At 26.5% G+C, this 14,080-nt stretch overlaps 1 protein-coding gene across 3 annotated transcripts in view; it reads left to right on the top strand.

The window, feature by feature from the left end:
• Positions 1 to 13,276, top strand: part of LOC112599595 (protein PRY1-like) — a 28,772-nt gene extending 15,496 nt beyond the window's left edge. For all 3 annotated transcript variants that reach the window (XM_025346551.1, XM_025346553.1, XM_025346552.1), the window contains exons 2-10: positions 2,120 to 2,282; positions 2,601 to 2,718; positions 3,184 to 3,257; positions 5,217 to 5,345; positions 6,676 to 6,883; positions 9,551 to 9,698; positions 9,813 to 9,951; positions 10,302 to 10,500; positions 13,014 to 13,276. In XM_025346551.1, the coding sequence (XP_025202336.1) occupies positions 2,120 to 2,282; positions 2,601 to 2,718; positions 3,184 to 3,257; positions 5,217 to 5,345; positions 6,676 to 6,883; positions 9,551 to 9,698; positions 9,813 to 9,951; positions 10,302 to 10,500; positions 13,014 to 13,165 (1,330 nt within the window). In that variant the 3' untranslated portion in view covers positions 13,166 to 13,276. The remainder of the gene's footprint in view (positions 1 to 2,119; positions 2,283 to 2,600; positions 2,719 to 3,183; positions 3,258 to 5,216; positions 5,346 to 6,675; positions 6,884 to 9,550; positions 9,699 to 9,812; positions 9,952 to 10,301; positions 10,501 to 13,013) is intronic.
• The last annotated feature ends 804 nt before the right edge of the window (positions 13,277 to 14,080 follow it).

The following is a 14,080-nucleotide window of genomic DNA, read 5'->3' as shown; positions in this document are numbered from 1 at the left end:
ACAATTATTGTGTTGTTTCATTCTGGTATTTAAAAATGTCAACGATTTCATATACGTATCTAATAACTCTAAATGTTTTACTAATACCGTGGTACAATTTTTCATACTAAGTGCTAAATAATACTTTTTTGATAGAATTTCAAATGTTAGTAAAATTTGTCAAATTAATTTTCTCTGGAAATATGATTACACGTGTGTATAATATATAATATAGTTGTAACTGTAAATATTTAACAGTCTTAATTATTATAAAAGTATCTATCAATATTTTTCAATTTTTCGTATTAATTATGTCAACTCTACTACTATAATACAACTCTTACTTATCGTTCAAATAATATTTTTAAATTAAAACAAATATAAATAATATAAGATTAAGGAGGCCAATAAATAGAAATCTTAGTATCACGCAGTATATTGTTAATTTATGATTCATAAAACCGGAACATGTACTTAACTCATTACCCTACAGGATGATTCCATTTCCATAATGGCAAACATGAGCACGTTTCTCTATATTAATGTTCGTAATACATTTTATATTTGATTTTAATACTTTCCGTGTTTACTTTGTTCCGTTTTAATTTTATAATTGAGATTAAATCAAACTTAAATGGAAAATAAGATTTGGTTTATTTTTTTCTATTGATTTATTATTAATTTTTATAAAATATTTATTTGAAGATATACATTTTTATAATAACTTTAGATATTGTAACTGTTGAACCCAATTACTATTTTATTTTTATGGTTTATATCACGAATATAGGTAGGAAATTTGTAAGTTTTTTGTATTCCATTGCAAATCATATTTTCTCTTGTTTTTTGTTTTTATGTTTTATTCATATTATTAATGTAAAATATAAAGCTGTAATTAAAAATCATCTTAATTCTTAACAAACATAATCATTACTAATAAATCATGGTATATGATTATTTAGAACAAATTTAATATGTATGGTATATTATATGCTTTTAATTATACAATTTAAACATACTTTCATAAACTAATATAACTAATTTATAACTTAATAAATAAACACCAAATTTTTATAGTCAAAAACTTTTGAAATCTTTCATCCATGAATTTCACACTAACTTAGATTTGTTACACATGTGTTAATTCTAGTTAAGTAAATAGTTGAATACATAATAAGATATGTTAAAAATAATTATATATACATAAATTATATTTTTATTTTAAAATAATTTCAACACGGTATGTTAATAATGAAAATATAAATATTAGAAGTTAATGTGTCATGAAGTGTTTACTGTTAGGTATCTATATTATATACGGCTGTATAGATACAACACTGCAATACTAATATTGATTCATCAAAAAAAAAAAAAAAAAATGTTATTCATTATCTATAAGATACCAATTTCAATGTAAAAATAATGATTTATGTTGTATCAAATTTAACATGTATTTTTACTGAAATAAATGTAAGCATAAAATAATATAATAATACCTAATTAATATTATTAAATGTTACATCCAAAAAATATTTTAAATTTTTTATGCAAAATAACGTTTTAACTTTTCAACTATTTTTACTTTTAAATAGGCATATTTAAAATGGTGTTTAATATATATAAAGATGTTAGAACTATACATAAATAAAAAGTAATTTAAGTCAGTACCAAGTAGTGTTTTTAAGTATAGATAAACATAATTTGTTCGTGCATTTATATTATATCATGCATTATAGATTTTCTTTAAAACTCGGAAACATAAGCACTTGAAGTCAGTTTACAGTTGAAATATTAAATTTTAAAATTTTAAATTTAAACTATGATATATAGTATCCTAGACATCAGTTATGAAAAACATTTCTAAAAATTATTATAGGATAAGCTTTTATAGTATAAAAGTACAAATTTGTATTACTTTTATCGCATAACACAGTACCTACGTTATAAAATAGATTATTAATATCAAAAATAATTATGTATTGTATAAAGTGTTGTGTTATATATGTAAATAATATTTTTTTTTAAACAATGTAATCAAATTTCTGTCAAATAACTAAAACTAAAACCATTGATCATAGCTAATATCAAATGTACATTCATAATTGGCTTAATTACAATCAGGAAAAATGTTTTGTTTTAGACTACGTTGTTTGCCGAGACAAAGATATGCAAGTAGTTCCATCGACTTAACATCTTTCCAAGACTCCACCCATGGGCATGACTTCAATCAAGGTCATAGTCGAGTAGTCATGACCAGAAAAACGGAACGGAGGATATTTGTCGCCCCTTCAAAATTGGGACAGGTGCATAATTAAATATTATATTAAAAAACGAAACAACTAAACAACTCATCTGTACCAATTGAATTAATGGTCGATGGTTGATTCAGTCGTTAAATTTTATTTTTTAATCTCGTATAACCGGATATGGGTTAATCGAAATTCAAAAAGTACCATTACCATTGACAATAAAACAATATTTATATGATGCAACGATGCAAGGTATATTTAAAAAGATAAAAATTTACTTGGGAGTACCTTCAAATCAAAATAAATATTAGCAATATTACAAAATAATTAATAAATATTTTATCTTGTTGACAATGTTTTTTTTCTTCATAGAAACCCAAGTTTGAAACTCTGACCAAAGAAACCGTGCAGACGTTTCGGGGTAACAAAACAGAAAGGAAAGTGACTTCTGAAACGAAAAACATAGAAGAAACTATTGATAATAAATTGGGTGCGTATAGAAAATATAATCTGATACGTATAAATGGCATTAAAACAGTTTGTATTATATTTTTTTTTAAAGTTGCACAGCTTTATACAGACGAATTCGCATATCACACGTGTGTACCCTGTATATGAAATTACCTAGAAAATGCATTAAATCTTCTAACAAATTGGCGTAGGGCATAAATTATATTTCCCGTGACATTCGTGGCAATGACATTGAAAAACTTCTGACAATTGTTTATCTAATCTTCATGCAACGGTTGGTTTCCCAATTTCGTTCCAGAAATAATTCTCTCCTTCTACCTATTTACAAACCAATTTGTCAAGATTTTTTTTTTTTGCTACTACTTTGAAATTAAAACATAATTTGCATAATATGTAAAGTCTAAAAAGAACTATATTTACATCACTTCAAATTTATCATTGAAATGTCGTTGAATATACAATTTATTAATGTTTGTTTTCAAAGATGGATCTGATGACTTCCTTTCATCGTTGTCGCCGTCAACTTCATCGCAAGAATTAAAAACATCATACAAACAAGTAAGACGTGTAGTTTGATAAATATTATTATTTTAAGTATAAATATCATTTTAATTTTTTTTAGCATTATCCTCTGATTTTTTTTTTTTTGTATACTTAACCATTTTCTTAATGTAAAACGTTAAACGTTGTAACTGAAATTTCGGTGAATTAAGTAGGTAATAATATTTATTAATTTATTATATATGTCAACTTAATACGACTTTCTAAAACAAAAGCACTAAAAAGTTCATTTAAAATTAATATAATATAATATCTACATATTGATCTACTAACTAAATTTTATTAAAAATATGTAGTAAATATAGAAGAAAAAACAACTGTATTAATAATTACTTTTACTGCTTGTTCAATTATAAACTATAGGTATATTGAGTTTATAGTGTCCTATGATATAAATTAATATTAACAGGATAAATATATGTCCCGATGTACATTTACAAATTGAAAGCGGAAACGTAAGTTTTGTCATGAAAATTTATTGACAAACGTGTTGAAAATATTGTCATTTTCGTATTCGCAGCTATTCTATAGTTCAATGAAGTTACGAGTATCTTATGATATGTATTAAGCATGACTGTAATAGGATGTGTTAATTAAACTTCAGATTGATATACTGAAAGTATCACATAAGTGACGTTTGTGCATGTTTGATATACGCATATGCAACTACCTTGTGATCACGTATCAGTGTTGAGATACATAATGCATAGAAACCTTGTCATACAATTCCGACAGATCTGCTCAAGTGATCATGTTGTTGAAAATCAACAAGGACGCATAATCACCAAGCTTGCATTTGTGCATTAATAATGATATCATGTAACATAAAAGTGTAGTTTTTCATTTTTAAATGTATAGTTAAATAAATATAATAATAACTGAAGTATATATAGACATGGTTGTAAGAGGTAGACAAAAAGTTACTGTACTATTTATACTTTACTTAAAAATATAGGTATAAGATATATTAAATGTAATATATGCCCAAATATCAGTATAAATTTAAAAACGTAAGCAAGCCTGTTTGATTGTTCTAGTTAAATTTTTACTTGAAATTAAAATTTAATTAACTATTTAAAACATTTAATTGAGTCTTATTAAAAACATATTGCTTTTAATTGTTGGTAATCAACTCGGTATACCGAACAGTTGCAAGAATATTTTTTTTTTGTGCTAAAAAAATTATATTTTTAAATGTGAAAACTAAGAAGGACATTTATGTCATTTTTTGATTGAATACATCAAAAACTTATTTATTACACGTGTGCCCTTAATCAAGGTACTGGAGAACTGCGTGATGAATACAGAATTGAGTACCAATTTATGCATTGAGATTGGAACCCGTTGTATTTTGATACAAAAAAAGACAATTGTTATGATAATTATTGATAGATATCTTAAAATTATGATTATTCATAAAAATAAATCACTATGACTATAAAAACTTCATTATAATCGTAATTTTATCAGTTATAATAATCTACTAATATTTTTAATATAATGTTACATATGAAACCGGTAGATATCATTGATTCATAATTTATATTAAATTACAGATATTGATAAAATTTTATGTATACGTGTATTATATTATTGTTAAAGTCAGTCATGTATTACAGACTACAATTCACAATGATAAAAAACACATTTCTAAAAATCATTTTAATTGTCCAACTTTCAATAATTAATTAAAACAAATTACTCAACTTCAATACACGATTATATACAGAAAATTGTATTTTATTTAAGTATAATTGATAATTTGGTTTCTGTATCATAACAAATATCGGTAACTATTTTTTTTTTTTTTTTTATATACATTTCATGATAAAATTCAATATATATGTTATATAGATAAAAGTAGTATTTTACATTACTTAAATTGTTGTTACTATAATTTGTTTACATGTGTATATTTTAGGATTTAAAATAAAACGTGTATTTAATTTATTTTAGAGATGTACAGCTATAAAATCACAGAAAAAAATAATCATTGACAACAAGACATTTATACAAGAATGTTTGGAAGCACACAATCAATACAGGAAAAAACACATGGTTCCTCCTATGATTCTGAGTAAAAAAGTAAGAATATATTCAAATATACGAATATCGATTACTGTATTGTATATAGCATAATGTTATGAACCTATGCTAATATATATTACATTTTAAGTATGTTATTTTATTATGTGCAATTTCTAAATCAAATGAAATCGATGAAATTACTTTTTTGGTCAAATTGTTTCTGCCATCCTCATCACTACAATAATTTGTTTTTCTTCATTCCGTGTCATAATGTTGGTGTTGAACTTCGTAATAGAAATATTTTGGATATATTACATGTTGACACGATAACAATACATCCACTTGTCTTGTACAACGAAGGCTGTCAAAACGCAGTAGGTAGGGTTTCCGAAGTTAAGTGCAAACCACCTCTATAGTAGGGGCCAGGGGGAATCAAAACCGCATAATAAAACGTGACAACTGTGCTTTCACTTCGTGGTCAGCAGACAAAATGTAAAAAAAAAATATATGTATTTAATATAAATATTTCTTGTTTCTCTTGTTACTGTACGTTTTATTTTATCACGTGCATTATTATTAAAACATGATTGACGTACCTGCAATATAAAAAAGAAAAAAACGTAATCGTTTTAATGTTTGTAGAGTGAATGGAAAATCAAAATTTACATTTACTAGTTCAGTTAATTTGCATTATTCTCAAAATTTACAGTATAGAATATACTTTTATTTTTTTTATTTTTTTTATACTCTTGCCTCGGTATTAATTTATCTTTGATTTGTGTTTTTTTTTCACTTCCTTTAGTTTATGTTTGATTGAAGACTAACGTATATTATATACCACTACGTTTTTATATTATTTTCGTAATGGTTTGATTACATGTTATGTAACCGTTATGTTTGCCAAACGTAAACTCTGTTTCACTTTAAATGTTGATATATATATATATAGAACCATCATAAGTTCTTTAAACAAGATTAAACAAGACAATTAACTGTTACAAGTCCTATTAATTACATTTTATTTTTGTACTCGATCTAATGATTTTCTTTAAAAGTTACTCCATGCTCCATAAAAATCTATGGAATCAAGCCTTGTTCTTTTTATTGTTAGAAATCGAGTTTAGTAATGGATAACAAAAAATAAACATGATTTGTTATGACTATGCCAGTTTGAATATTAGTTTTGCTTAACACAATTAATTTTCTTTGAATAACAACAAAAGTTTTACAATAATATTATCATAATTTAAATAAAGCTGCTTTGGTAATATTGTTTGTAAATTAAAATATTAAAATTTGTATGCCACTTATAATACTGTTGTTACATTCATTGTAACAATTAATATATAATCATATGAATTTAACTTTAAAAATGTCTTGCATATAGCTTTGTAAATATGCAGAAGAATGGGCGAATTATCTTAGTGTCAAAGGTCTACTGGAGCACAGACCTTCGTCGTCGTATGGCGAAAACCTGTTTTGCTCTTGGACGTCGCTACCCAACCACAGGATTGAAGGCAGGGAACCAGTGGACAGTTGGTACGAAGAAATTAAATTTCATCCTTTCGGCCGCGAACCCACCACCCTGAAATCAGGTAATTCGCGCGATCTCGTTTATCATTATGACCGTTATAAAATATTATGTCCCGTGTCAGAAATCATATTTTGTACGATTTAATGTCGCCGCATTTCATACTACCTTTACCGTAGTTCGGCTGTCTAAGTATAGGTACATTTGATTGCTCGTTTGGCCAACGAATCCGCGGATTTGTTATCGGTCAAGATTCAATATTTATGTATTAAACTTGTTCAATATTTGTCAAATCCACCCAGAGAATGATCTAGTACTGTATAGGTTACGCCATCGTACTAGCCAATAAATTTATTATGCCATAACTCCGATCGATGGTATTACCGCTACTGTACACTTACGGCCTACGTAGTTTTTTTTTTTTTTTTTTTAATGCTTACACGCGTACGTCGTAATAATAGCATACTTCTTTATACTCCAGCCAGCGGTTGGTATTAGATTGATGTGTATTAGATAATGCGTACGCACACCGTCATAGTAAGTTTCTTTATACGTAATTTAAAGGTACATTCATTATTTGATACAATACTCGCGACAATACAAAATGTAATTTAAAACTCGTTGTAAAATTATGTGTATATAAGTACTTAATGATTTCATTTTCAATGAAAGGTGTCTTAGTGTGTCACCACGAACATAATATGTCGTGGTTGTATACTAATAATTATTAACACTTAAATTTTATAATTTACGCGTATTTATTATTTCGTTTTATTAATTACGTTACATAATGGTATATGAACACTATATAAACTATTAGTACGTGCTAAAAGCTATTATATATAATGTGTACCAGCTAGATGAAAAACCGATAGGTTTACGAGTATATATATAGATCATGTAGTACATATAATAATGTATCATTTTTTTTTTCAAATGTAATTCGTAAACTCGTAATGAGATATTCATCTAAACTGCATGTTAAAATAGTAATACATCAAATACATTCTATCATTCACTGTCACTAATATAATGTATAAATTTATAACTTGGTCATTAATTAAAATCTATATTATAATACATACATTTAAACAACATTGTAATATTTTGTTCAGTTTGAAAAATTGGTGTGATTTTTACGTGATAAAATTTTTAATCAAAGATATACAAATTTAATTATTAAAATATACTTACTATTATAATAAGATAACAATATTGTTCTAATAATTATTGTAAAATATATAGTTGAACATAATAAACCGATAGCACATTAAAATAAATAATTAAATTAAATCAAAATATTTGCGTGTAAAAACTTCTTAAACGTTATGGACTACATTATTATTATTTTTTTTTAATTTAATTAAAATTTATAGCACATTATTTTGCAAAACGAAATATTATCGTTTTGAATTACTGTTGATTCGAATTCTAGAAAGTGACACTGATGATACTCTGGATTGTAATGTCTCTGTTGGCTATCTGCGCTTACGTCATATACATATTACATCATTATCAAGTCTATAATTATTGTTGCTCGACGACGCATATTATACTGTCCACTATGTCCACTAAACTCTAAGCTGTTAACACGTCTCACTCAAAGTGTAAAGCCTGCTCTAACATACTCACAATAATGGATAATAAATTGAAAATACGAGTTATTTAATATTTTTTTAGTTATTGTTTGTTTTATATTATAATTTGTTCAGATTTAGAATTAATCAAATAAATGAAGTGTGACGGAACGTGACTATTTTTTTTTTTTGATTTTTCCAAAATGTATTTCTACTGCGTTCAATTTGCCTAGCAATTGATATATTATTTCTCTTATCTTCTAAAGAATATAAACGAGCATTTATTTTAATTTATTTATCAATCAAAGTAATAAACGGCCACGTCTCTGGTGAATTTTATTTTCTATTATATAATATGTATCGTGATTATTTAGTCATCATAATAAATATCTGAACTTTTTTTAATGAGTTTATATAGATGCATTATTGTTCCATTTATTATTCTTAACAATAGTATTCATCGCAATTCTCATTTTTAACGGTTCACACTTCCACATTTGATAATTTACTATTTTATTTTTAACTATTTAACCCTCGTCGTGATCACATCAGCTATAATACTATACGGAGAAAATTTTCTTAAATGTATATATGAATGTATACAGCCGAGATCGCAGAGTCGGATTCGTTGGCACAAAAATATTTTCGAGAAGGAACTATAAAAATGCGTACTGCTTCAGTGAGTCGCTGCTGTATCTATCCGTATTACACGAAATGATCTTTGCCGGATAATCACGCGCACGCGTATATCATAATGCATAACGTAAAACACGTTGAATGCATTAAAACATAACATTCGTATTATAAATCATAATATTATATTATTACGTGGCTAGTTTTGACGGCACGAAACGATGTGACGCTTGTAAACATATTGATCGTGTTCGTCCGTTCTGGATCCACATAGCGGCATCGTCTGTCTGCCGCGGTGTATATTATGTGCTCGGGGCACATCACACGATAATAATATCGTGATGCAATCGCTTGGAGTTCTGACCGCACCACGTCATCGCTGCAGTTTTTGCCACACGTCTACATGCACTTTCAATACCTACTATTATTTAGTTAGACGATAGTCTCGCGTCTGCAGATTTATAAGTTTAAGTTCGCATATGTCGAAAACATTATTTGATTAATTTTCATCGCGTCTGCAGGTCATTTTTCTCAGGTGGTGTGGGCGACCAGCAAGGAGATGGGAGTCGGCGTAGCGTCCAATCGTTCCGGCCAAATATTCGTAGTCGCCTGTTACGATCCCGCTGGAAATTTCCTCGGTCAGTTTAGAGAAAACGTTCCACCTGTCGGGTAAATCAAATCTATTGTTTTATTTTGTGTTTTTTTTTTTTTTTATACTCGTCAAAGACACAATGGAAATAATATAGTATAATATAATAATGTATATAACACGTTTGGTTTTAGTGGTTTTAAAGATGCGCCGCTCAGTCCTCATCTTTTACAACTGTCGTACACGGACGAACAGTTGTACAAAGACAGTTTAAAACTACATAATGACTACCGGCTGAAACATGGTTCCGGGCCGCTGACTTTGAACAAAATGGTGAGCAATAATACGCATATATATATACATCAATTTAAACATTTTAAACATATCATACATATTGCGTAATAATCACATACGTATTATATGGATGATATTTTAAAGAAGTGTAAAAGAAATTTTTTTTTTTTAAATAATAGATCTTAAATTTGTAAACGATTTTTAATAACTTCATTAAATATGGTTAATAAGCTACAATTTGTCCAATCAAAACGATCACTTGTACGTAATAATAATTTATCAATATCATAGATTCTCTTATATATATACAGGAGTTTTTCTCAGATTGTATGTAAAAGTTTTATTATTATGGGTTTGGAATTTGTGTTTATTATTTTTATTTTTGTCAGTTATGTCGCAACGCGTTGACCTGGGCAAAAACATTAGCCAAAGATGACAAATTCATCCATCAACCAGATAATCCTTTTGGCGAGAATTTGTTCAGCATTTGGTCGTCGAATCAAGTGACGGCCAGAGACGCGATATGCAACTGGTACAAAGCGGGAAAAGATTACGATTATTCGAGAGAACCGAGAATTATAAAATCAGGTAACGATCATAGCACACGATTAAGCGTACGACAAGTGGCTCATTAAATGTTTTCTGAGCATATTATTATATTATCATGAAAATTATTAGAAAGTTCGTAGAATGTCGTCAGACGTCGGTCTGAGTAAAAAACAACTTACCTACCTGCACAGTTCACGTTGAACCGAGGTTTTTTTTTACTATTTATGACTGATGAGTATTTTTTACTTATCAGCATAGATACAGAAATATAACACAATTTTTTTTTCGCTATTCAGAAATTACAAAAACTATTGTATATTGAATTTTTATCACGGCGTAAAGTTTCTAAATGTACTATAGCTTATAGCTTACACAAATAATTGTATCGACTACAAATAATATTTAAAAAAAAATTCTTCACAACATCTTGTATTCTGTAGAGACCTCGAGTGTTAGTGTGTTTCACTTATCCGCTAAAATCGTCCTTTTTGTTTTGTAAACGGTTCGTTTTCAAGGAGTTCCATGTAGGCAATGTGAAGAAACGTTGGTAGGTACGAGCCTTGTGATGTGTAATAATAATATCGTCGTGTATATTATGATGCCTAATGTACGCATGCGCATGCTATTACAATATCTGACTACTAACTTTTCAATATTATGCTTAAAAAAACATTTAAAGGAAATTTCAAATCAACATGTAACATAGCATATTTTGTTGTTTCTTTTGCGTATTAATTACTTAAATCTTAATTAACATCGATGGCACAGCTAATATCCACATTTTATAATATTGCATTAATTATGTTTCATTAACATAGATTTAACGTGTCTTCCAACATTTAAATAACACTATAACAACTACTATCTGATATTATAAACTTCCTAGTAACTCATATCTTACCATTTTTAGACGTTACATAGACGTTATTCGGCATAAAATATGTACATTGAACAACCGTAATTATATTATAATAAGAAAAATATATATATACCTATTAAAATAAAAAGCTATAGGAAAATAATCAAACCACAACCATTAAAGATCGACGCCCGGGATTAGCTATTGAATTTGGGAATCTTTAATCTGCAAAATTCAATTTATCGAATATCCTATATTTATATCTAGTCTATATAATCGACGGTTTTTAATGAATAAAATTAATATACGTATATTAGATACTTATTATTCATAACTTATAGCTAAAAATATATGCTATATCGCAACGATATTAAAAACTATTTTATATCAATGTATTTTGTACTTACGCTATAAATTATATACTTAATATAATTTTATTTTTCAATACTCGAAGAAATCAACAAACTGTTTTTCAAATTAAAAAATAATTGGTAAAAAAAACTGTCCTTGATAATACTTCTGAAAGCAAATCTTAATTTGTGATGAATAATTTAAAATATTTTTCATTCTTTACTAAATATTTCATATTTTAATTCCATACTTCCATAGTATAGTAAATATTTTGATCTACTGAATTTTATGATCCATAAGTCGATTTAATTTAAAAATTAAAAATAGGCAAATAGTTTATCGTGAAATTCTTTAAGAGAATTCAACAAAAGTCAAATTTGTTTTTAAAAATGTTATCGCTTAAACGAATTGATCGGTAAAATAATGACGGTTAGAAGGTTTAATAAAACATAGTAATATTTATTATCTGTATTGAAATCATATAAATGAAATAGATGTTTTTAAATGCGTCGATAGTTGTTATTAATTATTAATTTTAGCTTTTAAACGAAATTGCTTTACAATGATGAGTGTTTTTTTCTTTTTATACATATCATTTATTGGAGCAGTAAAAATGCTTAGATTTTCAACTTGAATATTTTTTTTTTTTAAGAAAATGAATCTAATTGGTAGAAGAGGACGTCAAATATAAAAAAATTCTAGTACTTTTCTTGATAAAAATAAAGAGTTAGGTATTTAATTTTTGAAAATCATTAAAATGTATTTAATAGCTAAATATTTTTGTTGTACCTATTATAAATCACATAAATATACCTAGATAAAAATGTGGTAATACAAAATCTGTTTTAATATTTTAATTCTTAAACCAGTTTATTTGCGGTGAAGGTTACCGCAAAATGATGTAGCCAGAAAATGAAAAATTAAAATTAATAATACGCTGTAATCGGAAGATCGATTTTTCTGTAGTATAATATTAACGTTTGAGCAAAAATATATACTCAAAAAATGTTCCTAATCAGTTAACTAATTGGTTAACGCGCTAAACCTAAAAATATATTATTAGATTAGGTTTGTGGTTTCAAATTGTTTTAGTAATGTTTTTGAAACGATTTGAATTTAAACCGTATATTACCTACGGAGCTACGGGAAATGTCACGAATTGTTTAGTAAAACATTATAATAAGTACAGTGTACATTGTACATCTATTGTAGTTTCTTCGAAAACGAACCAATTGAAAATTTTTTACGTCTAAAGTTATCTGTAAACGCTCAGAGTACGATTTATAACCTATATATTTAAACATTTTACAGTAATTGGATACACGATCTGTTTTGATTACAGGACAATTCACTCAACTCGTGTGGAAGGGCTCACACTCCATGGGTATAGCGATGGTGAAAGGCAAGTCTGGAAGAATTGTGATCGTCGCAAATTATAACCCACCCGGCAACATAATGGGACAGTTTATGGATAACGTTCTAAAACCTAATTAGATCATTTATGTTATCTATACACATTAGTCATAAACTTTCATTCCTTTTTTTTTAATTCAAATATCTATTTTCATTTTTTTTTTCTATTATTTTATACAATCGTTATTATGTATACTGATTTCAAAAGTATTATTATTGTCTTTCATTAAAAAAAAAAAATAAATAATTTATATATATATATATGTACATTTTACATACTATACATAATATGGCTATTAAATTATTAGAAATGTTTTTTACATATTACAACATGATGCGCAAATTACGATTGTACTAGATTATAGTTTATAGTAGTAGAATCAAAATGTTCAAAATGTTCAAATAACTACAATTATTTTTGCCAAACTATATTTTTAATATGCGAGATTATTATTTTAATATATTTATATTATTAAGTAAATAAACTCAAAAATTTACAATATAATATTTTAATCATGTCTGCTTTGTTTCTTTAATATGAATTATATTTTTTGTGCTGTATTAGTTATAAATCATTATATATTTACATGAAGTGATTAGTTAAAAACATTTGTATAAGTTTTCTAAAAACTTAGATCAAAAACAAATGCGATTCGATGAAACTATATAATATATTATTGTAGACAATTCAATGAAAATATACCATGATATATAATACATTAAATACGATTAGATAATAATAAGAAAATTCGAATACAGACAAATATTCAAATTTTATTGAACTAAATTTTAAATTATTTTTTCCAATCATGACGTTATTTTGTTTAAATAAAATTTGTATTGAACACAATAGAAACACGTTTTAAGTAGGTAGTAAACTAAAGTAGAAATATATAGTTTAATTTATTGAATTATTTATCAGGATGTTGATTCATTTTAATCATTTTTATCAATATATCAAATAAATTTATGTTCGTATTATCGGCAATTTTTAAA

Source organism: Melanaphis sacchari, unplaced genomic scaffold (assembly GCF_002803265.2).
Source record: "Melanaphis sacchari strain LSU unplaced genomic scaffold, SCAv2.0 Contig53_pilon_pilon, whole genome shotgun sequence".
In the NCBI taxonomy this organism is placed as follows: Eukaryota; Metazoa; Arthropoda; class Insecta; order Hemiptera; family Aphididae; genus Melanaphis; species Melanaphis sacchari.
The sequence above is the reverse complement of the archived record's forward strand: the minus strand, read 5'-3'. Positions and strand labels throughout refer to the sequence as shown.